Raw genomic sequence first — 25,839 nt, 5'->3', positions numbered from 1 at the left:
TCATTTGCTATCAGGGTCAACTTCAATTTACAATTTCTCAATGGGATCTCAACCTCTCGTCCATTTTGCTAGTGCTAACTTGGTTAAAACCAGACAATATATCTGCTCCTACAGAAAGCCCCTACCATTAACCCTTCACTGTGTGGAACTTGCCCTCTTCACAGAGGATAGCTCCTGTAATGGTCTGGCCTTCATAGCCATAGAATACCGGTGACTGACAGTCCATTTATGGAACGTCAGTAATAGCTTCTGTTTTCTCATTTCAGATAATAACTAAGAATCAAGGTTCTAATGACTTCTTTTTATAGTCCAGTGGATAGTTTCCCCTCCCCTGCAGTGCATGCAATCCATTTTGTCAACATGGAATTTGCTACATAAAAAAACCTCATTTACTAGCTTGGTAACATAGTGAGAGTCTGTCAAAACAAACACCCCTCGTTTGGGTCTATGAATAGTGCTGTTTAACCCCAGTCTTAAGTCTAGAGATTGAATCTTACTGTAATAACAATTAAATGATTCCTGAATTGTAATTGCTAAAGAGAAGAAAGATGTTAGGAATGGCTCATTTAAAAAAAATTAGCACAGCAGAGATCAGACATGGTTTTAGGGCTTCTGCCTGTCTTTCTTGTTCTCACTCAAAAGAGAAGAGGTTAAAGATGATGCCTTTAACAATCCGTCGCTATGAGGGACCAGCTTGGAGCCTGTTGCCTAGGTCACCAATTCCATTCCACAGTCTACTCAAGAGCTCTTTCAAAGACTGGGCCTGATGTGGGGTCTGGACCTTCTTCAAGCCTATGTTCTGCAATTTGGAGGAAGGTAGGGGTCCCACCCCACCCCACCCCCAGCTTAGGGCAGGTGTCTCACAGATACCAGTTTGTGCCCAGGGCCCTCTGTTAAACATGTGATATGAGAACTCACCCTGTCCACTTCCTGTGGTGAGGCAAGAAAATCATCTGTCAGCAGAATTGGGTTTTATTTTTAAAAGCAAGCAAAGGGGAGGAGAAGAAAGGAGAGGGGGTGAGAGCATTTTGGTGGCTTGGAAAGGAATTGACAGGGTCTGTGTGACTTTGTGTGCTTCGGGTAGCTGCATTAGTGAAATGTTGCCAACCGAAGAGCGAATGCTCAGGCCAAGATCCAGAGTGGCTGTGGGTGAAGGGAGGGCATTTTTCATACTAGTACAAACCTTCTCTGTAGAGTATCTGACTGTGGGAGGCTAGGTTGGAATACATTAACAAAGGAATAAGGACTCCTGATTGCTGTTATCAAGTACTTGATGTTCAGCTAGCACTCCCTCCTCCCTCCTCCCTCCCTCCCTCCCCTCCTTCCTTCCCTCCCTCTTCCCTCTCTCCCCTCCCCCCCCCCCGTGTGTGTGTGTGTGTGTGTGTGTGTGTGTGTGTGTGTGTGTGTGTGTGTGTGTGTTACTAAGAGAACTACCCGGAGAGGATGGTGTATTTCTCCTTCAACCCCCTCCCCGCAACACACACTGGTTTAACTTTTACAAATTTGCTCTCTGAATGCCTGTAGATAATTTCTTTAAAATGTATTTTAATTATACAGAGCGAAGCAGAGAAGATAGCAGATTGAACAGTCGAAAATCCATTTACGTTTATAGGTCAGATCGTGTTATAGCAAATACAATTAGGACTCCTACCTCTGCAAGTAAATGCCTCCCAGAACCCAGATGTGTCTGGGAACAGAGTGCTTTTGCTAATTGAACAGTTTGGTTATTAGGGAGTAAGTAACTATGTAACTATATAAACTCTTAAACCAGCTATTTTTTCTACCTAGATAAGAGTAACATCCCAAATGCAGCTTTTTCTCTTTCCTCTCCTCCAAGTTCCTCCATCTAGCCACCCTTCCTCTCACGCCCTCCCTTGCTCCCCTGAGAAGGGGTGTCCTCAGTGGGATCATTTCTAAGCTCCTGGGGTCCACAGTGTAGTCTACCATCTTTGAATTCTCTACTCCCTTTGTTTATAAGGCTCCACAATTACTTAGGCAAAATACACTTCAGGACTTAGACTTTAATTTTGGAGAAAATTACAGCGATATGGCTTCTAGCATTTCAGTAGGGCTTTAAGAAGTTCCTTTATAGTCCAATCATAAAATACGAATTTTAATATCAAGTAGGGTAAAGATTATTTTAAAAAATCCTCACATGAGTTCAAGATCAAGCATTACCACCAAATTTGGCATCAGACAATTCTTTTAGTTTTCAGAGATTTTTCGAATTTCAAAGTTACAGAAATGGTTTATGGGCTGCTTCAGACAACTGTAGCCTGGATTCCCTGACCCCACATCTCACTGTCCTATAACACAAGGTACATACCCAGTTAATGTTCATCTGAGCCTCTCTCTTGGGTGTCTGGGGCAGTGGATGGGAATACGAACAGGCCCATTCTCCAGAGTCCTTCCCCAGAGTCCTTCAGCTGGGGGTGATGGCCTACTCTTGTAATCTCAGCACACAGGAGCATGAAGTAGGAGGGATAACACAACCTTGAGGTCACCTAAGTTATTCAATGAGGCTTTGGCTAAAAACAAACAAACAATAACCCCCTCAAACCATTAAAAACTCTCTAATCTTCCTTTGATTTCTAGTGATTTGTCTTTTTACTTGATAAATGAAGGGCAACCAAAACAAAAAAAACTATTCGCTAGCAAGCAAGGCCCTGAGTTGGTCCCCAGCTCAAAAAAAAAAAAAAAAAAAAAAAAAAAAAAAAAAAAAAAAAAAAAGAAAGAAAACTATTCGCTCAGGTAGTTGGAAATAGCAGTGAAAGTACACATGTCTAGACATTAGGACTTGGGGGCCACCATTACCATATATTTTTAAAGTTGCCTTTATTTTATGTGTACAGGAGTTTCTTGTATGCATTCCTGTGCACCGTGCAAAAAGAGGGCCTCAGGTCCTCTGGAATTGGAGGTAGCCACCATACAGGTGCTGGGGACCGAACTCGGATCCCCTGGAAGAGCAGCTAGTGTGCATAACCACTGAGATGTCTCTCTGGTTCCCTAGGAGCTAGCATTCGGATAGAAGCAGCTGCCCATGTTCAGGAACCTGCTGGCTCCTTTCTTTCTTTTACCCCGAGCTCATGGTCAAACAGGACTTCTCACTCCCTGAAGAGAACACTTTCTGTAAACAGTGGCCTGGATGTGGTAGGCCATACTTTTAATTCCAGCACTAGGAGGCAAAGGCAGGGAGATCTCTGTGAGTTCAAGGCTAGCTTGGTCTACAGAGTGAGGTCTAGGATAGCCAGGGTTACACAGTGAGACCCTGTTGTAAGAGACAACACTAACAAAAACCCACAAAAAGCCACTGACTTCTTAGGCCTTATGATGTCCATTAGAGATTAAGGTGCTGTAAGAGGAAATGGGTTCTTACAATTCTCTAGACGCCTGCTTCCCCTTTGGTCAAATGGCAAACACTACCAAACCCTGCATCATTCCTGCAGTTAAAGCTGGGAGGGGTGGGGCACAAGAACATATGTGAATGGAAGGTTCTTTAAATGTAAGGTCTTTCAACAATATTGGTGAGTTTATCTACCTTCCATCCAGGTAAGTGATTGCTCTCACTCATCACTCAGTAGATGCTAGTTCTTTCCTATTGAGCCCCACCCATCTAATGAACCCAAATAAAATGCCTCCTCTTCTGTGGAAATTTAGAGGTACCTCTTATTTAGCAAATGCCACTTTATCTTTATACTTGATCCTTACGACAACACTGTCTCATAGATACTTTAATGATTCTCGCTTTTAAAATGCTTTCAGATCACATTATTTATTTGTTTGTTAATTTTTCACCAGGGGGAAGGTGGGAGTACATGAGCAGATCATGTCACGGTCTGTGTGTGTGTGTGTGGGGAAGTCTGAAGGCAACTTGTAGAAATTAACTCTCTTTTTACACAATACGGATCCTGGAGATGGAACTCAGGTTATCAGGCTTGGCATTAAGGGCCCTTCCCTGCTAAGTCATCTCGATGACCCCATTCTATCCCATTTTAGAGATGAGAAAGCTGAAGCAGAGTCTTTGACAGACAGGCCCAAGGTCACACTGAGTACACTGAGTAGCAGGGACAGGGAATTGGTCCAGAATGAATTCCTCTTAGCTCACGTAGTGCTTTGTTTTTATAGCTTGGGCACCTTAACTTATACTCTGTGCCTTTTAGTAGACGTGAGCTCATGCGGGTCAGGTGTGATGACTCCTTATAGATTGGACTAAACGACACTCACTGACATGAGATGGGATGAGAAGCAGTAGAATAGGACTCATAGATGATGTAATAGATAGGCCTGAGATGTCCAGTTCTGTAGTGCCAGTTCGACAAGTGTTACGTCTATCTATTCCAGTAACCACTAGCAAAGAGTTGTTTGAAAATGTCAGGAATAGCCACTGTCTTTGTTTCTGGTCTCTACTAATTACTTGTCCGATTGCTGCGATAAAATCCTTGACAAGAGTAATTTAAGAGAGGTGGGATTTACTGCAGCTTACAGTTGCAGGGGACACAGTTTCCTTATGCAGGGAAAGGTATGGCAGCAGGTGCAAGAGGCAGCTGCTCACATTGTACTCTGAGGGAGGAAGCAGAGAGGACTGCGGGATGCTTGTGCTCACCTAGCTTCCTTCTTTATATGCTGTCTGTAACCCAGCCCATGAAATGGTCCTGCACACACTCAAAGTGGGTCATCCCCTTCTTAGTTAAACATCTCTGTACACACCCACCCAGACATACCCAAAGATGTATTTCCATAATGATTATAATGTATTTTGTTGTAGTTGTTCGCTCGTGCCATCTATCTACCTATCTATCTGTCTGTCTGTCTGTCTGTCTATCTATCATCTATCAGCTATCAGCTCAACCATTTGTAACTCCAGTTTCAGGTGATCTTGCACCCTCTTCTGGCCACTACGGGCATAGCACATACGTGATGCATAGTGATGGAATTTTCCAGTTCAAATCACATTAAAGTGGTTCAAAAGTTAAATGTCTTTTGGGTCAGTGAGATGGCTCAGCAGGTAAAGGCATCTGCCACAAAGCTCAGCAAGCGGAGAGTTCCATTCCTAGGACCCAGGTGGCGAAAGGAAAGGACTGAATCTTTCAAGTTGTATTCTGACTTCCACTTCCACACCATAGCACTCTCATGTGTGAGAGTGTGAATAAACAAACATACACACATACATAATAAAAAGTCTTAAACACATAAATGTCTTTTTTTTAAAAAAATGTAAAACTGGGGGAAGACTGTCTCCGTGGTTAAGCGCAGTGGCTGCTCTTCCAGGATTTGATTATTCCCAGTACCCTTTTGGCAGCTCACAACCATCTGTTAATCCAGTTTCAGGGGATCTTGGACCGTTTTCTGACCTCTGAGGGCTTTGCACACACATGGTGCATAGACATCCACGCAGGCAAAAATCTATATATAAAAATTAATACATGTTTTTAAATTTAAAATTATGATTCAAATCTCTAGAACAAAACAGTATTTTCTCAGTGTGCACCAAATAGCAGGAGATGTGCTAAGCTATTTGAATGTATTATTTCCATTAAAGGTCATTTGACTGTATAGCTTGTGTTAATCCTTGCAAGGCTCTGTAAGATAACATTTCTGTGGTTCCTTCTGTGTTATACACAAGGAAAGAGGCTGAGTGGTTAGTTAATTGTAGATTACACAGACATTAGTAGAAGATCTGTGTTTGTAAGCCAGGTTAGTGTGATAACTATGTTTACATTGGTGTATTTTGCAGCAACACGTCTTAGTTATACTTTAAAGAAGATTGGGTGGGAGAAAAGTATGTCAGCTTTTCCATGAGGATGATCTCAGTATCCTGGGATGGAGTAGTCTATCCATTGACACATAAGCTTTGGCTTCCCAAGAATGGTTGCTGGTCCTGCAGAAGGAATCTTTGTTTCCTTTCAGCGTCTTTCATACTTGGGGTCTTGAGGCAAACAGTTAGTTCCTGGACTGGGACCCATCTGTTCCAATCCTTGGGTTCATTAGATTTCCCAACCTAGATGTAAAACTTGGGAGTCTTGGGTTGAAAGAGATGCTTCTGAGAGTCGAGGTAAGGCTGCGGGTGCAAAGCAAGACCATTAGTGAGGTTAAAGAGAGGTACCTATATCACTGAACGTGTGTTAAGATTTATTGGTCCATTCTCACCACTTTTTACTTCTTCCCTTTCCATCTCCACCAATAGCTGTTGGTTACTGATCGTTTTCAGCTGAGACCGGCGAGCTTGAGTCCACTAATGGCAGAGCTTGAGAGGGCAATGGGATCTTCTACACTGAGCCATAATCCCGGCCACTTAGACCAGAGAAATTGTTTTTCAGGGTTTTACACTGCCATTTCTGTTCACCCTTTAATGAATGCTTTCTGTCCATAAATGAAGCAGAGGTGGAGAAAGAGGCAAGTAAGTGCTAACATAAATTGCAGTAGGTCAACCACAAATATAGGCTTTCCAAAAAAGTTCTTTTCTATTTCTATTTTTTTTTTTTTAGTGCGGGTTAAGGTGCTTGCTGATTTCAAAAGTACTTCCTGAGCTTGATTACTATGCCCGATGCATCACAAATTGCCTTTGCAAACCTTTATTCTATAATCCATGCTTCCGAATAGAAGGTCCTTTTGAAAACTAGATAGAGATCTGATGATAACGCGTGCTTCTCGCCATTATAGGTCTCTTACAGAATCACAAGTCATATGCTAGGTAATGGATATTAAAATTGAAACAGGCAGGCACTAAAAAGCTGTACCTGATCTTTACTTTTAGTCTGGGGGCACACGAGCTTCTTTTTCAGTGTGAGTCATTGCGCCAGGAGAAAACTGTAAATAATGGGCGAATATACTTTCATTGTACATAGCGTGTTTGTGGAAGAAGCTACATGTGACTTTGAGATTTACACTCCAGTTCTTTTCCTCTGTCCTGAATGCTGGCCAAGGACTGGACTGATTGCGTGGGACAGTGGATTGTCTTCCTAAATGCTATGTTGTCTTACAGCTTGGCTTCGGATCATTCCTTGGAATCATCGGATCAAACCTGATTGAGAACAAGCGGCAGATGGTAAGTTTTCGTCCTCTGGAAAGCTCAGTGTTTATGTGGATAAGGAATACATTGCTTAAGCTTGTGCAAATTTGGCCCCAGAGGAAACTGTTATTTCACCTTTTCCCCTAAGCCTCCAGAGAACTTACCTTACGGTGTTCTCAGGATGGTTTGCTTTTCTTTAAGCTTTCTCCTTCATTCTTCCGGCTGTTCAATCAGGCTGCTGGTCTGGCCTAGAATGCCGGGTGGTTTCTGTTACATACATTACTGCAACTCTGAATATTAGTGACTTTTATAGCTTCCTTTTGGTTACATAATCTTTTGGAAAAGTTTTTCACAAAGTTTTTTTTAAATCTCTTGGGATATTATAATCTAGGGAACTTCAATTAAGAAAATAAGTATAAACTGGGCCTGGTGATTCATGCCTCTATTCCTGACACTCGAGTGGTTAAGAAGGGGAGATCTGGAGCTCAGCTCTAGGTCACCTTTGAGTGATCCTGAGTTCAAGGCCTTCCTGAACCACTTGAGAACTAAAAAGAGAAAGAAGGTAAACGTACTTGAAACATAGATCAGACGAACTAAAATTATGAAGTCAACTTCACAACACTATCTTTGTGTCTTTGCCATCCATAGTTCAAAGCAAGTACGTAGTAAAGTTGAGAGGAAGGACCAGCATTTGACAGAAGGTGAAGCTTATAGTTCACTGTCCTAATACAATCTCCTAAAAGCAAGCTGCTGTATTTTCCTGTTTAATTTTGGGCAGGCTTCCTTGAGGGCAAGGGGTAGAATGGAGAGGTTCGCAATACAGTTTTATAGAATTACAGATCAGGAAGTCTGGTGAGTGGTCAGACACTGGACTAAGTTTAGACTCACCTTGGACAACTCTTAGTGGCATCCAAACTTTGGCAATGGGGTCTGTTTAACATCAAGCTTAATCAAATAATGGACTAGCTCTAGGGACACAGAACTCTACCCATGTGCTTCCCCCAGCAATATGGGAATCACTGCCAGGGGACTTCTAATAGTTTCTTCTTCAATTTCACCTGGCCGCCATCCCTTGCCAGTTTCGTTTTCACTTTGGGCTTAAATTATTCAAAATAATGGGGGAGTTTTAATTGTAGAGCTGATCATAGCATAGCTAATAATGCCAATTTCATGACATCGTTCATCCATTATTTACCAATTATCTGCAGTGCTGTGAAGTGAGATTTATGGAGAGAGGTTTCTGAACAACTCCCAAAGGAGATAAGTATTTCCTCTCAGCCTGTTGAAGTGGGTGAACCCTAGGGTAGTCTTGGCTTTGATTTTTTTCCTTCTCCCTGGGGAATAGCTTGATGCCATGTTATTTCCTCCTCTTTCTCCCCAAAAGCCTCAAGAAAGAAAAATGCTGATTCCATGTAGTTCAGAAGGGCAACCATAGCAGATTGTAGGCTTGTGTATCATATCTCCTTGTCCTTGAAGACATTCTGAAATTGTGATGCTACCATACCCTGATTTATAGCATCACCTTGGTACTAGAAGATGGACTTTAGGAAAATTTACGTTATCTAACATGATCAATAAATTTGGCAATCTGGTTTTATTATTTTAAATTTTCTAGCTAGGCATGGTGGTACATACCTGTATTCCTAACCCTTGGGTGGCTGGATCAGAAGTTTAAGATGAGACATAGTCACAAAATAAATTTGAGACCAGCCTGGACTACATGAAGCCATGCCCTCCAAAAAAAGAGTGAGAAAGAAAACTTTTATATAGACCACAGAGAATTTATCCATTTCAGAGACATCAATTCTTGCAAAATCTCTCTGGCACTTAACTGGTAGTAAATTGAATATCCCCTTCGTTCAATGATACATAATGTGATGGTGATGTAGACTTATGTAGAACCCAAGAATCACTCTTGTTATCATCAGTGTCCACTCAGGCAGCAGAGTTAGGGGTATAGAAATCAAAGACTCACAATAGAGACACTGGAAACACTGTTTCCCTCACTGATAAAATACAGGGTTGGATTACATGTTGTCCAAGGTCCAACATTTTTCTGAATCTGAGGATGGAAGGACAGCATACTGGATACAGCAAGCTTCTTCATTCGGTGTTCACAGAATGAATTTCTGACCCTACCCTGAAATAGTTTTCAAAAATGCTTCTGTTTCCCCTTCTCTTCCTCCCTGCCTATGTCCATACCCACTCACCCTGCATGACTGAAAAAGAAAAAAGCACCCTCGTCAGTGACAGAGTAGACTTCTGCTTTGGCTGGCAGTCTCTTGGGGATTACCTAGTCTCCAAAAGCGGCATCTCTGGAAGGCTAACAGGCATGTTCCTTTTGTTCCCTCCTGCAGCTGGTGGCTTCTATCGTGTTTATCAGCTTTGGTGTGATTGCAGCTTTTTGTTGTGCTATAGTTGATGGGGTCTTTGCTGCCAGACACATTGTGAGTATTATTATCCTTGAGTTGAATCATACAATGCTATAACCCTGCCTTGAATGTGCACTGAGTGCTTTGAGGGGGCACATGTATACAAGGGAGAAGGAAGCTCCTCCTCCGTCTTCAATAGCTGGTAGTCAAGGTGAGAACATCAGTGAAGAATGTAAGCACCTAGAAAACTGGACCTAAACTGGCAGTGCAGACTCCAGGTGAAATAGGGGGTTCATCTTGGACTCCAGAGAGCAGAGAAGGCTATTCCCAGTGGCAATAGGGATGCGAGTAGCCCTTTGGTGAGTACAATTTGGACAGTCAAAGACACAGGCATTGGGTAATGGGATGACTTGGAGATGGGGAAAGAGCAGCAGGGCAGTACCACAGCCTTAGACAGACATGATGGGATCCTGTGGAGACGCAGATAGAGCATTTGATTCTGTAGCAGGAAGCCACATGGTCCAAACCAACCTCCCCTTCAATAGCTACAAAAACAGACCATGAGGACAAAGGTACCTTTCTCAGGTACCCAAATAAATGCTGTTCCTGTGACAGTGGTTGGGATGTCATGATGAAGTTGGAAGTCTGGAGAAAGTTAGAGCTAAACCCCCCACCCTGAGTTCAGTCCTTCAGTCCAGATAGCAAATGTTTCCCACTCTGCAGAAGCTGTGCATTGGATAAGGGCCATTTTCACTCCTGAACTCTAGGTCTCTGTGACTAAGAGCACACCCATTGAGATGTCTGTAGAAGACCTTGTTCCCCATGTTTAACTTTAGTTCTTTGACAATTCCATGCATATAGATAAATGCATCTTGATCGCTGCCTTTGTCTCTCTTCTTTTTATCTCTGTCCCACTCCTATCAACAGCCCCTCCTCCCTCCATGTCCCTTTCCCAGATACGTAATTTTTGTTTTGTGTATGAATCCTCTTATTTGTTTAGAGGTATCTGTGGGACCATTTGATTGGGACTATCCATTGGAACCTGGTGGCATCACCAGTGGGTGCATAACTGAAGGCAAAGGCATTCCCTTTTTGCTGAATTTACCAGTAGGAAATCATATGGCATATGAGTTAGGGTTTCCTGGGCTCCTCTTGGATTTGTGCCTGGCTGCTAATGTACATACTCAGAAAATGCATTCACAATTGTCAAAAAAATGTTTATTTCCCTCTGAAGGTAGCATGTTTTCAGCGCCTCTCCGTAGTGTCTAGCCCTTACATTCTTTCTGCCCCATCTTCTACAGTATTTCCTGAGCCTCGAGGGTACGGTATAAATGTCATGTTTAGGGCTGAGCACTCAACTGTCAATGATCCTCCACACCTTTTGCAATTGTAAGTCTCTGCATTTATCACAGTTCACTAGAAAGGAAGGCTCCTGTGACTAAGGCTGAGAGTGATAATTGTCTATTTGTATAAACATAGATATTTAGAAGGTGGTTCAATATTGTGTCAATTTAGCTAAACAATGGAATTATGGTCCCCCCTTAGGGCCTGTGACTTCCCTCACCACGGTTTTTGCAGCAGATTTCCAGCACAGATTCCCTCCTATGCGGTGGGCTTCAAGTCCAATTACAGAGTGCTTGATTCCCACCCATAAGAGTTGCCACTAAAGTGGGTGCGTTTTGCCTGGATGGTTGGTATTATAATTCATAGTGTTCAAAGCTGGCTAAGGCTATTGATGCCTTCTCCCCACTAGCAGCCTACGTAGCACCTCCTGCTCTTGCCCTTCTTTTACCATGTTCTGTTTCACACTGTTCCAGATTTCTGGCCCAGGAACAACTTTTCCATTAACCATAGTAAGCATAGTGCTTAGAACTCATACTAATTTTAGAGTGCCACAAAAATGGCATTATTTCCTCTCAAATAAGAAGAAAAATGGTGAACTTTTAGGTTGAGACAAAACATTTGACACATAACATAGATATATTCATTTTCATACCAATGTGGTCATAAAGCATATTTTTAAAAAATACTTTTCAGTGGGAGAAGGGGATGAGAAAAACAACAACAAAAGAGCCTTGGACATGGGAAATCATTAAGTAGCCCTGATGTTCTCTAAAGACCAAAATCAAGAGCAAGATGTAGCAGCTAAGTCTCGGAGCAAACTCAGTTCTTCAACTGAACTAAACATGGAAAATGAAGATGTTTTGTGAACTGTTGAAAACTGTATTTTCTACAATAGTTGAATCAGAGCAAATTTAGCTTACCAAATTTTTCTGTGGGTCACATGGCATGTTGTTGTACTTTAGTCATTGACTAGTTGTTAATTCGAGGTCATTTGGAGATGTGTCAAGGATGTGAGTAGATGTGCATCAGGAATACATTGTTTTAAGTGAAGCTCGTTCTTGGAGTCTTCTTCCAGACAGAAGAGGCAGCCCCTTTTTGGCAAGATCAAAGGAGAGCATACCATTAATGTTATCACCTAACTCAACTCTGAAACAGTAATTTAGGAAATAATCTATGTGGGGAGAACAATAAGGTATTGGAGAGAGATGCCCTTTCTCTGATTTTTTTGAGGGCCAGGAACATAAATATTATATCCTCCATCAAATATCTATATTCTGGTTTTAGCTGAGAGGTGACATCTTTCATTCGCCTGGATTTTTTTATTCCTAAATGATATATTAGTAACTGTTACTGGTTATAATTCTGTCCCCTAACATAGCAATTATTGTGGTCCTCACATATTACTCTCTGAATATATATATATATATATATATATATATATATATATATATGTTTTTGTATCATTGCTTGCAGTCAGTCATAGTCGCACGCTATTTTCTATTCAATAGGAGACATCCTAGCAACACTAATTCTTTGTTTTTATGTATGACATTTAGCTTTCAATGTGTCCTCACATCTATTACCTCATTTGAGACCTACAACAATCCTGTGAGATAAGTAGGGCAGGCATTATTATCCCCATTTGACAAGCAGTACTCACTCTGAGACAGTTTCCATGGCAACCTAGGCCTAGTGGCTCAGAAGCCTGTTGTAGATTTTCATAGCATCATGAGCTAAAATGGCTTCCTTTTCTTCTTTTTTTTCTTCCACTCATGTTTAAATTTTTTTTTTAGTATATTCACAGTGGCATGGAGACAACAGTTTTAGATTTTTTTGCATATCAAAAAGAATCCTTATACCCTTTGTCCATTATAGCCTGTCTCTCTATCCTCCCCAACAACTAATATGCTTTCACCTTAATAGATATTCCTATATTAGACATTTCATACTAAGGGAACACTATATGTGGATTTTATGATTGGCTCCTTTTATTTAGTATAATGTTTTCAAAGTTCATCCACGCTGCACTGTAGATCAGTGCTTTATTCCTTTTTATGGTGTACTAATGGTATACTATATTGACATTTACGTTGTTTCTTCCATTTTACGATTATAGACAGTGATCTGGTTCCCATTTGGGCACATGGTTCTGAATGGGCATATTTGCATTCTCATTTCCTTTCTGCTTGGGAGCAAAACTGCTAGGACATATGATAACTGTGTTTCATTGAGGAACTGCCTGACTGTTCTCCGAAATAGCTGTGCCATGTTTTATTCACCATCGATGTATTAGGATTCTGATTTCTTCACAGCGTCACCAGTTTCCATTATTATGTGATTGTGCCTGTGAGTGTGAGGCAGTGTCTCATTATGATTTTGATTTCTATCTCCCGTATGGGTCCGATAGTTTAGATCATTGGCTTCAATGGAAGGCAATGATGAATCAACTTCCAGCCTCTATTTATTGGGAAGTTCTCTGTGATGATCACAGTTTTAGCTACTGTTCCTGTTGCTATAACAATGCCTTGACAATTGCAACTTATAGATGGGTTTAATTTTGCTCACAGTTTGTGGGTACAGGCAGGGTACAATGGCAGGGAAGCCATGGTGGCAGGAGCCTGAAGCCATGCTGCCATTACATCTGCAGTCAGAAATCAGGAAGGAGAAATTCTGGTTCTCCGCTCCCTTTCTACTTTTTCAGTGCAGGACCCCAGCACAGGAAATATTGTCACTGTCCTTTAGGGTGAGTCTTCTGCTTCATTTAACCTGACCAAGATCATCATTTGCAGGCATGATCTTATGCTAACCTAAATGATTTCTCACAAATATGTCTGGTGGCTTGTCTCAGGGGTGATCCCAGATCTTGTCGACTTAGTAATTATTATTCACTATGGAACCACAACAATCTAGCCACCTCTAAGCCCCTTTGTAAATGTTATACTTGATGGGTTGCACTTTGGTATTATATTTTATAGATTTTGATGGTATCATGATGCTGTTAAATCACAGATCCATTAGCTGCCTTTCTGTCTCTGAAGTCAGGCCACACTCCCCTGCAGCCTCAGTTTCTTTCTGTCTTTGTCTCTCTGTCGCTGTCGCTCCCCCACCCCACCACACTCCACCTCTGGACAGAGAGTTGGTAAGGAGGAGGCATGCTGTGACCTTCCTGAGTTGACACCTTGCTCCCTTTCAGCTGCCAACAAGTCTGGCTCACCCTGATTTCCAGACCTAAGACAACATGGGTTTTTACTTTATCATGCCTTATGAATTCTAGCCTATGTCATGTAATGTGGAACTTAATACTCCAATCACTAGCAAACCTGTAAGAGTCATTCCAACCACTGTCATAAGAACAGCACTACTTGGGTACTTGAGAAAGGTACCTTTGTCCTCATGGTCTGTTCTTGTAGCTGTTAAAGGAGAGGTTGGTTTGGACCATGTGGCTTCCTGCTACAGAATCAAATGTCTCCACAGGATCCCATCATGTCTGTCTAAGGCTGTGGTACTGCCTACTAATAAACATTTCCTTTGATCGTAGGCTCAGCTTCCTTTCTACAAAGCTGCTTTCTTTTAGTTATAATGTATGCCATGAGCTAAGGCTGGGTGCATCTTTAAGAAAATGTATCCTCGGGGTTGGGGATTTAGCTCAGTGGTAGAGTGCTTGCCTAGCAAGCACAAGGCCCTGGGTTCGATCCTCAGCTCCGGAGGTGGGGGGAAGAGCTTTAAAAAAAAAAAAGAAAATGTATCCTCTAACATGGGACCTGCTCAAAGATACCTGGATTACTTAAATGAAAGTCGTATTTAGATCCCGGCTCACCTTGGTCGGGTTAAAGCCAGCTTGTCCTGTCAGTGAGAACCGTTAACATTGCCTTGCTATGTTTCTTCAACTTGAGTGAATCAGAATTTCACCAAGACCTAATGTTTTTTCTATTCCCCCTTCTTTCTCCATCTTCCCAACCATGGCCATTCATTAGCTGAAAAAGTCACTTTACTCTCTTGTGTTGTAATTTCTCTTTCTCTCAAGTGTCTATAATAGAAATTTACCTTTCAGGGTTAGAAAGAGAGTGAAATTAAATAATAGGCCATGAGCATGTCCTAAAAGGGCCTGTCACATAGCAGTCATCTAATGTATAGCGGTACCCCTTTCCATCTCTTCTTGCCAAGGTGGGCAGCCCTTCAGGCTCAGGGTCAATGACCTCTTCTCACCCATGAGTTGCCTGTTCCTGCCCTTCTGGGGATTAAGTGTAGAATATCAACCAGACATAGTGAATGGGCAATCATCCTGCATCCCTGTCTTATTTAATGTCAGTAGCTGAATGACAAACCAGGTCATATAGGGCTATGGACACCACTACGGTGAAACCTTTTTCTTGAGCACAATAATAACGAATAGGCTGTTACTCCATCATAGAAAATAAGTCCTGCCAGTTGTGAGCATGAGAGTCCTCCTTCCTTTCTAGTCCAACTCCAGACTGAAATAACAAGCAATACCCTTTTGTAACACTGAACAGTGAAAAGAATTATGGAGCATGAGCCAATGGAAAGTCCCAGGTCATTGATGGGGTTACAGAATAGAAGGCAAGAGGCACTCAATGCCAAGTATAGGGGATTCTAAATCACAGGTACAGGAAAAATAACCATCAGGATCGGAAATGAGGCAGAAGGGGAAAGGCAAAAGACAAATAAATCCTTTCTGCCTGGGCACTTTGAACTAAGCCCCTAAGGCCATTTTGCATAAACCAGTGTCTTAGGCAATGTGACTTTGTCCAAAGACCCCCCTACTACACAGGGATGCTTAGTGTCAGTTGTACAAATGACAGCATTTTCTGGTTACAAGTTACAAGTTTCCAGGCATATCTGACTTGTCTCTTCTTTCCAACACTCATGTCTGAGAGTTTCATCAGAAAGCCAGCAGAGTAAATCAACTGTCCTTGATCTCCACATCACCCGCCCCTTTGCCTTAGAAGTACCATTTTGAGTTTGACAGTTTTACTTATCTATGTAGGAGAGTGGAAATGGCTTGCAGTACAGTTGAGTTAAAATCTACAGCCAACTAAGTAGCCGCCCATCCTCCAGCCACTGATTTCTTTGCCTCTTCCTTTTGCAAAGGTGTGGAAATAACAGCAGGGAGCACAAATCAGTCAGCCCTTATCCTCATTATCCTCAGGTGATAATGAGACTTCATAGTTAAAGCCACGCTCTGGCTCTGCTCTCTCTATTTAGAAGTGCAATATTGCAATAACCTGGAGTTTGGAGTCTTGCTCCCTAGGGACTGTTTGCAAGGAGACAAAGCCTAGAAGGGGAAAAAAAAGAACAAGGAGGAAATTTCAAGAGACTCATTTTTCAATCAATCTTCCTGGTTTCTCATTAACTGAAGTAGTTCAACAGAAAGCAGTTATTAGAATGATCTTGCCTGATCCATACATTCTTGGGCCCCCAATAGATAGCTTTTAGAATTTAACGTAACCTACTGCCTCTGGGACTGAGTGTGTGTGTGTGTGTGTGTGTGTGTGTGTGTGTGTGTGTGTGTGTGTGTGTGTGTGTGTGTGTGTGTGTGTTTACCAATCTTATATTGGCAAGCAGGGCTCTTGATGTTTTGCTTTACAAAGCCAAAACCCTTTTGGTTTGGTGTTTCCCTTTATAGGATTTGAAACCACTCTATGCTAACCGTGCCACTATGTTCCCAAGACATCCCAGAGGGAAGCTGAGGAGGTGAGCCACAACGATGCTGCATGTCTTTACCTCATGGGAAAGTCGCTTGTTTTATCTGAAACAACCTTTCTTCGCCAAAAAAATATTTATTTATCATTTTAAAGCATATGAGTGTCTTACCTGCATGTACGTATGTGCACCACATGTGTACTGGAGTTACACATAGTTATGAGACACCATGTGGATGCTGGGAATCGAACCCTGTCCTCTGCAAAAGCAACAAGTGCTCTTAACTGCTAAAACAACTGTTAAGCCAGGAAACACTCTATATTATTTCTTTCCATAGACATAAGGTTTACTACTAGGTGCTTTACGCTATTTGTTCACTGGGTCAAAGCACGGTGTTAATGAGGACATGTCATAGATTGGAGCCTCATGAGGCCTAATCAGATTAATTTTGTTCTACGGCCATAGGGTGGCCCTCTGACCCCAGCCAGAAGTCTCTCATGGTGTGTCCCTCTCCCATCTCTGCCAATAATGATTCAGTTGCCTGGACTTGGTGCTCAGCTGGAAGAAGATAGGAATCCCACCAAAACACTGTGCTGAGAAGGCAGAGCCTGAATGCCACACATAGAATGCTCTGCAGTTCAAATCAGGATAACTGAGCAATCTGGTCTATCTCAAGGTTCTAAGGAGGCCCAGCTTGTTAGTCTAAGAGGCCAGCCTAGTAATCCTGAGAGTATTTCTTTCTTACCCCACACATGCCCTGTGTTCTCTGTTGCTTCATCTAGAGGCAATAGCAGTGGCAACACTGGGGGTGGGGGGCGTGCACTTTCAATTCAGCAAATCACAAAACACCTCCAAACTAGTGGATTCCAATGTATGAAATTCTACCCATGTTTCTGGGATTGTTAGCAATTTGGTACTCTGTTAATCTCAAAATGAAAGTCATGCACAGTGAGGATATACCCAAGAGTTCATTTGCAGCACACATCTCGGACTCCCCAGAGAGGGGAGAAGAAAAGTTGGGTGGGTAGGGAAGCAGGGAATGGGCATAGCATGAGTTAAGAAAGGGAACAAATAGGATGAAAATGCACTGTATTAATGTCTCAAAGAATGAAGAAAAAATACAAAAAAAAATTGAAAGATAGCATACCTGTGACTGGAAAGGAAAAAATAAAGGCAGAAGCAAAATGACCACTACATCACACAACCTCCCGGGGAGCCACTTTACACAAAATTTAACAGGAACGGTGTCCTTGGAGTTAGACAAAGTCACAGTCTTGCTCCCAAGGCATGATGTTAAATGCTTTTATTATGGTAGTACCATCTGGTTCCCACCATTGTTGGTCAGCAACCACAAAGTTACCATTTTTCTAATTGTTCCTGGGTTAGAAGGAGGAATAAAATGTGTGTGTGTGCTAACAGCATATCAAAAGGCAACAGGCACTTGTATGAAGGACCCAATATGAAGGACCCAAAGTGTCTGTTTACTAGGAATATTTCTGCAACAAAGCCAAAGTGTGAAAGTACTTTACTGCACCCTTATTGCAAAGGGAACTTGAAAAACATTCTTGCAAGCAAGAGAAGGTAAATACAGACTATGTCTTACACTTTTAGTTTTGAAAAATGTTTTTGCAACCTCAAACAATGCAACCCTATTGCAGTGACTCTCTTGATTTCACTGTGATAGCTTTCTTGTGTTAATTTGCCAACTGAGCAAATATTAATAACAGTTTCCATAAATTTGCCTATAATCCTGTTTGTCTTAACTCGATTTTTCCTGTATAAGGTCATAACTTCCTCATCCAAAATTACTCCTTCTACGAGGGCTTTGAGGAACCTTACCCAGGCAGTTAAAGAGGTACTATTGTATTTCAGTATGCATGTGATGGCCTCTCTATTCCTTTGTACCAGATTCTCTTTCATCCTGTGTCCTGGTTTTCTCATCCCTCATATCCTCATTCCCTAACATCCATTTAATATAACATAAATTGTTCCATTTGTCCTTCCTCTCCTCTAACAATTATGAGTTGGGCACTAAGGACTGTAGCTGGGGCTGAACATAATCACAGATACATAGGTTCTTGCTTTATGCACAAGCACAGCAACCTTTCTGCGTAGCCTCACGTTTCGTTTGCATATTATACCCATCATTCTGTCTCCATCAGTCACTAACTCACATTTCAATTCCAGAGGACCAATCCTGTCCAGTGCTAGTTTCTCCCATTGTTGTTTTGTGCCTTCAGGTGAACTGCCCTCAACTTAGCCGTGGACTCTGCACACCTCGCATCCGGGGCAACACCTGCTTCTGCTGTGACCTCTACAACTGTGGCAAGTAAGTCTGGTGCCATGGGCACAGAAGTAGTTGTTTGACCATATTGGGTGCTAAGAGAGCCAAGACTAGTGAGGAGCTTATATTCTAGCAGAGGAGAGAATGTGAGCACACACAATACACAATATAATGTTAGGTGCGAATAGAGTTTCAAAGAAAAATGAAGCAGGAAGACATCAATGAGGGAGAAGCTGTGTACACACAGAGTGGGCATGGGATGTCTGTTTGTAAAGGTTTCATGTGTGAAGGGACCTGAAGAAAACTGGAAAGCAAGTCAAGGAAATAGCCAAGAAAAGAGGTTTAAAGCCAAGGGGACAGCAAAATATGAATGCTCTGAAGCAAGGGTGGTGCCAGTTATGCTAAACCATCCAGACTCTTTGCCTTCCAATTAGGAATACAGCCGTTCTTCCTTCCAAATATTAGGTGCTGAGAATAAGGATGTCAGACTAGTAGGAAAGGCAAATGGGTGAGCAATTGATATGTGAACGTAGCATGGTGAGCACCAGTGGCTATAGCAAGGACTCTGGTGACACAACGAAGGACAAAGGATAAGGGAGAGTTTAGGGTATGAACTCAAAGCATGTGGGGGTGGGGAAGATATGCTCGCAAGTTGTCAGGACTTAAGTGGAGGGAACTATAGAAAATACAGTAGTAGGTGGTGAAGACAAAGCAGGAATCAGGGTCAGATGTCAAAGAACCTACTGTCTAAAGGAACTTTGGCCTTAACCATTGTAGGCGATTGGGAGTTACGGAGGTATACAGCATGGGAAATGAACTTGAGCAGGTAGACATTGCAGATGGCTGGGATGCAATAAAAGCAGGAGCGATTTGTTTTTTAAAGAACAACTTAGGTGAATTAGCGATGTGATACAGATTATGAGGACTAGGCCTTCATATAACATGTTGTGGGCTCATGCTTTCCTATGCATGACTATTTTCAGACTTAGTGTAGAAAAGCTGAAGGCCAAGGCAGGGAAGGAAGAACTAGCCCAGGAGAGGTGGATGGAGAGAGGCCTGGAAGGGAAGCCACCTACTCCTACACACTCTCTTCCTCTTAGTGGTCTGGGACGAGTTCAGAAGAAGGTTTGAGGGTTAAAATGTGACAGGCTGGAAACAGAGAGCAGCAAGGGAAGAGTTCACCTGGCCCTTTCACTTTCTTTGCTAATACCAATCTCATTTCCTTGGACTATCTGACAGTAGAGGAAGAGAAATTCAAAGACTCAAAGGAGGTATAAGGATTACGTAGGTGGGAGGGTGACACATAAATATTCATGTCCAGCTTCTCATCTGACTTCCTCCATTCTTCATCCTCTCTCTTTTACTCTCTCCCTTTCTCTGTTTACTCCCTTTCTTTGCTGATGTTTTTTCCACCTCCCTCTCTCCCCCTTCTTTCCTGATTTATGACCTCAAAGAGTAGGGGCTGGGAACTGCCATGAACTGAATAGGGCTCGAGATTTGGAGGCCTATGGAGAGATCTAAGAAGTAATCTATTTCACACACACACACACACACACACACACACACACACACACACACACACACACACGCATGCATGCGCACACCCACACTTTTGTTTCTACAATAGGTATGTTTCAGAAAAAAGATTAGAAAGAAAATAAAAGGTTACTTAAATCCCATTTATCTGGGGCACAGCTGAATATTCTATTCTTATGCCCAGTGGAGACGCAACCCAACTTCTCTTTTTTGTTAATCTAAATTTCACAATAACTGATCTTCATAAAGCAACTCTTACCAGTATTATTTTTAAGGAAGGAATGTTTTTTCTAGTTTATGAAATACTTTTAATTTTTCCTTTTTCTTTTTTTCTTTACTCTTAAAGGCCCACCCCTCATTCCTCTTCCCCTTCTCCTCAGAGAATGGGTACCCACCCACCCTGGTGTGTCAGGTCACAACAGGACTAAGCGTATCTTCTTTCACTGAGGCCAGACAAGGTAGCCCAGCTAGGGGTGTTGTGTTTTATAGAAAGAAAGAAAGAAAGAAAGAAAGAAAGAAAGAAAGAAAGAAAGAAGGAAAGAAAGAGGAATATGTTTGGTAGAGGCTCAGTATGATGAAGTGGAAGGGGATGCCTTTGCAGGCCCATGATGGGACATCCCTTTCCCTGAGTTACCAGCCATAAGACCAACTGACATAGTATGAAGAGAGTTGATTTAGACCATGGGGAGGGGAGTTGTGAGAGAAGAGGCAGAGAAAGGCGCAGGGGGTGTGCAGGGGGGTAGAGGCCAGCCATGAACATGTGGAGAGAGGGCGAAGGGGAATGGGGAGAGTAGGGAAAGAGAGGGAAGAGGGAGAGAGAGAGAGAGAGAGAGAGGAGGCAAATAGGCCCTTTTATACTGAGTCAGGCATACCTGGCTGTTGCCAGGTAACTGTGGGGCAGAGCCTAGAAGAAATACTAAGAAGGGGAAGGGGATCCAAAAGCAGGCAACACTCAGAGAAAGCACTTCCTCCAATTATTGGGGGATTCACATGAAGACCAAGCTGCACACCTACTACAAATGTGTAACAGGCTAAGGTCCAGCTCCTGCATGCTCTTTGGTTGGTAGTTTAGTCTCTGTGAGCCCCATGAGCCCAAGTTAGTTTACTCTGAGTTTTCTTGAGGCGTCTTTGTCCATGCCAATTTGCTCAATGCTATCCTCCACTCTTGCATAAGACTCTACCTGTTGTTCAACTGTGGGTCTCTACATCGTTTCTATTACCTCCTGGATGAAGCCTCTTAGGAGACAGTTGTGCTAGGCATAACTGCAAGCAGAGCAGAGTGTCACTAACAGTGTCAGGGATGGGCTCTCTTCTATGAGATTGGTCCAGTCAGTGTTTGGACATCTGTCATTTTCTGCTCCATCCCCAAACATCTTGTAGGAAGGACAAATTTTGGGTGGAAGGCTTAGTGGGTAGGTTGTGTCCCCCTCCGTCCACTGGAAATCCTGCCTGGCTATAAGAGGTGGACACTTAAGTCTCCATATCCACAACTGCTAGGATTCTCAGTTAGGGTCATCCCCATAGACTCCCATGACTCTCCCCTGTCCTAGAGTTACCCTCATACTGATTTTTGTTTCCTCCCCCAGCCCTCCCCCTTTCTCCACACCTTTTCCCCATCCACTCCCCACCCCAACTCCTCTCCCACCAAGTTCTCTCCTTCCATCCACCCCAATGTTTATTTTATTCCCCTTCTCAATGACATTCAAGCATCCTCCCTAGGGTCTTCCTTCTTATTTGCTTCTTTTGAGTCTGTGGATTGTATCCTGGGTATTCTATACTTTTTTGGCTAATATCTACTCATCAGTGAGTGCATACCATGTGTGTTCTTTAGTGTCAGGGCTACCTCACTCAGGATGATATTTTCTAGTTCAATCCATTTGCCTGCAAAATTTAGGATGCCCTTGTTTTTAATATCTGAGTAGCATTCCATTATGTAAATGAATCACATGAGAAAGGAATTTGTTAAGAAGTTGTACTAAACTATGGACTTCCACAGGGCAGGGGACATGATTTCATCTCGTCAGCGCAAGGCTAGGCATGAGTAAAAAGCTGATGAAAATAGAGGGATATTTGTTGAAGATCAAAAAAAAAAATCTTCCTTTTCACCAGGAAAAGAAATTAGACAAAGCAACGGATACGGGTCATGCTGTTTCTAAGGATCTATAAGGTCTGGAGTAGCTTTAATGTACCCTGTACCTAGAAGCCCAAGCATCTGTCAACATCCTTTCCCAAGTCTGGGTTGCCAAGATCCCAAGGGCAAAACCAATAGAAAAGGACTTGCTTACGTCTCCATCAGTTCAGAAAACAGCCATAAGACTAAATAGGGGACAGACTAGCAATGAAGGGAAAGCTTTTTCCTTGACCCAGGGTTTTTTTGTTTTTTTTTTTTCAGCCAGAGCCAATGGGAGTTAAATTGAAGACCTAAATATAGCTAGCAACCAGCATTCTGAGGCTTGGAGACTTTAATTTTGCCGAATGCGTATTTGTTTTCCTCACACGAAGCCTATTTTTTAATCAATGCCAGCTCCTCCAGTCCATTTCCTGGAAAGGAGGCCAAGAAAAAAAAAAGTAGGAACAAAAAACATCAGGCAGTCATTTGTACAGCGCTACAGAAACAGAGTGTCTACTGTCCCCCTCGAACCCGCAGACCTTCACTGACGTCATGGGTGGTGAGGTTTAATACCAAACATAGATTATTCCATTTAGCCTTGTGCAGGAAGGTGGCTTTCTCTAGGACACAGCTTCTCTGCGGCAGCCTTTCAGAGCATCTCTGCCTTCCATCGAACTCACTCGTCTTTGGAGAGGTCAAGTCAATAGCATTGGGTTTTAGCGTGTAACCTAAAGGAAATGGAGTGGTTTGTGTATGGCCTCAGCTGGGAACACAATGATACAGGACAGCTTACTTCCACTCCTCGCCTCCTCTAATAAACCTTTATGACATTCCTACTATGTGCCAGGGGCTATTGGGTTCTTTAGAAACTCAGTGTACCAGAAGGGGAGTTTAAAAAGATGGAGGATGGGGGGTAGGGGGAAGGAAGGAGGGAGGGAGAGAGGGAGGAGGGAGGGAGGAAGGAGAGGGAAAGACAGACAGAAAGAAAGAATGACAGTTAGAGACAGAGGGGGGTAGGGTAGAGAGAGAAGACATGAGGAGAAAAATTACCACTCCAAGCTAAGATGTTGTCTTATTGAAGAGCATAATGATGCTTTCCTGCGTTTCCCAGGACCAACTGCCACTGCAGGAAGTAGAGTGCAGGAAGAAACGAGCCCCTATTTGATGATCGATGCAGTGACGAGGCTTTGTACTCGTTCCTCATTCTCTGCACATTAATCTGTGGTCTTCAATCTTTCTAGTGCTGTTCTAGGCAGTAAGAGAGACAAAAGTGATGCCCTGTAAGAGATGGCCCTTGCTTTGGAGAGGTTACAAGTTTGACAGAGACATTGTGGTGGCCTTGGGTTTGGCTGCAGCACGGCACTCGGCCCCGAGCAGCCTCTTGATATGTATTAGCCTAAATGAAAAACGAACAACAGCAAACTGAAAAGAAAAGGCTGTCTGAGGCTGCGAGTGTTGAGGGAAAAATCTAGCGAGTGGACACTGGAGCCCTTGAGAAGGTACCATTAAAGCTTTGGGCCAAAGGTGGGATTTAGACAGGCAGGGAGCTGAAGATAGTACCTACTGGAATCAAAAAAACATCTGAGGTCAGTTTTTAAGTAAGCTCCTAGCATTTCTAGTCTTAAGCCTGCTAAGAACTGCAGCCTAGCTAGGATATAGAGTCCATTTTTAACCCAGATTATGGCAAATGGAAATTTGGGTAATTTTTTCATTTAATTTCTTTTATTATATACTTTGTGTGTGTGTGTGTGTGTGTGTGTGTGTGTGTGTGTGTATTCACCTTGCTGATCGTGAAAAGCAGTGAAAAGGTTTAGAAAAAAAATGAATGACCCTAAGTTTCAGAAATATTTTTGGAAGATTAATTGAGCACCGATAGAGTGTGACAGGAGTACCTTGCAGTCTTGGGGGCACAAGGGTGAGGTCAATCAGAAGGCAAAAAATACAATTTTAGGCAATTTTTTTCTCAGAAAATGAACCAAATGAAATCACGACTCTCAAACAGACACAAACCACATTAATTTGCTAAAACCCATACTATAATTAATCATTAACTTTCTTTTGTTTCATAGGTCAGTTTTTAAAAATTAAATAGTTGCTGAGCCCACTCATATTGAAACCAATTATGCCCTCTGGAAAATAATTTCTTTCTTGAGGTGCCTAACTTGTGCATACTAACTTGTGCATGCTAGGCAAATATTCTACCACTGAGTTATATATCAAGTCACAAATTATTATATACTCTTGAATGCATTACTCACATTTCCATGTGAGGTCATGTGTCCTTACAGCATGAGTGTCTTTAAGCATGTGGTTCAAGGTCTGAGTTATGTTTCCAGACATTGGCTCTCAGAAGGAAAAAAATAGTTACTATTTGTTATGGGCTAAAGTACTGCTTTGTACACAGTCTTTTAAATTTTAATGTGTGTGTGTGTGTGTGTGTGTGTGTGTGTGTGTGTGTGTGCATGCGCGTGTGTGCCTGCCACATGTGGATATCAGAGGACAACTTCCAGGGGTCAGATCTTACCTTCCATTTTAACAAAACAGGGCCTCTCTTGTTTCTGCCTCTGTCCACAAGTTTCTGGATAATTCTGGCTCCTCCTTCCGAAATCTTACCATAGGAGAGCTGCGATTGCAGCTGCTACCACATCTGGCTTTTAAAATGTACATTCTGAGGGTATAATTCAGGTCATCAAGTCTACAAGGGAAGCCTTCTGTACACTAAGCCATTTCATGGCTCTGTCATGCACATTCTTATTAAATCTCCCAGGCACAGAGAAGTTAAGAATGTTTCTGTCAGGCAGCAAATACCTTATAGCTAGGGTTCTAATGCAGCCTGACTCCAGAGTTTGCTAGGGTATAATGCCTTTCTACATGCTCTGTCTGTTCATTTCCTCTCAGTAGATTAGGAGGTAGGCAAAGATAATTGGAAGGATGTGTCAGAAGGTGAGTCCAAGCCACTAATGTCCTTACAATCCCACACTCACCCTTAGACACATACCTGTCCTTTTCTAAGGGATTGAAGCTGAACACACTTAAGTCTTTTGGGGTAGTAAGTACACTTTCCTTCCCCAGCATCAGTGCCAAGTCATAGGACAAACTTAAGGTATGCTTAGGAATGGGATCTTCAGATAGGTATAAAGTACTAAAATTCAATTTCAGATGGATATGGTCGCTGGGGGAACCAAGGTCAGGTTTTTCTGCCTGTAACTAGAGTTTCTGGGGATCTAGTGTCTCTGGTGCTTCTGTAAACACACACCTGCATGTGTACACACACACACACACACACACACACACACACACACACACACACACATTTATAACCACACACAAAGAATACAATTGACATGTATGGGCAGACACATTGGTGATCCTGGTGTAGTCAGCCCTGTAACCACACTGATTTCAATTCCTCAGAGAAATTCATTTTAAAGATTCCTAAGTTAAATTTACTTGTAGACTTGAAAAGGTTTTCTTGCGTGAATAATCCTTCTTTGATTCATTTTGGAGATTACCCTCTGTTTGT

The 25,839-nt window shown here is 42.3% G+C and overlaps 1 protein-coding gene across 1 annotated transcript in view; it reads left to right on the top strand.

Moving 5' to 3' along the window:
* Tmem255a (transmembrane protein 255A) overlaps nt 1-25,839 on the top strand; it is a 58,545-nt gene that overhangs the window by 7,610 nt on the left and 25,096 nt on the right. Inside the window, 6 exon segments of the mRNA XM_032889708.1 lie at nt 6,983-7,045; nt 9,367-9,456; nt 16,370-16,391; nt 16,394-16,437; nt 18,170-18,241; nt 18,627-18,715. Of these exon segments, the coding sequence (XP_032745599.1) occupies nt 6,983-7,045; nt 9,367-9,456; nt 16,370-16,391; nt 16,394-16,437; nt 18,170-18,241; nt 18,627-18,715 (380 nt within the window).

This window comes from Rattus rattus, chromosome X, assembly GCF_011064425.1.
Source record: "Rattus rattus isolate New Zealand chromosome X, Rrattus_CSIRO_v1, whole genome shotgun sequence".
NCBI lineage: Eukaryota > Metazoa > Chordata > Mammalia > Rodentia > Muridae > Rattus > Rattus rattus.
This window is presented reverse-complemented; position numbering and strand designations above follow the sequence as displayed.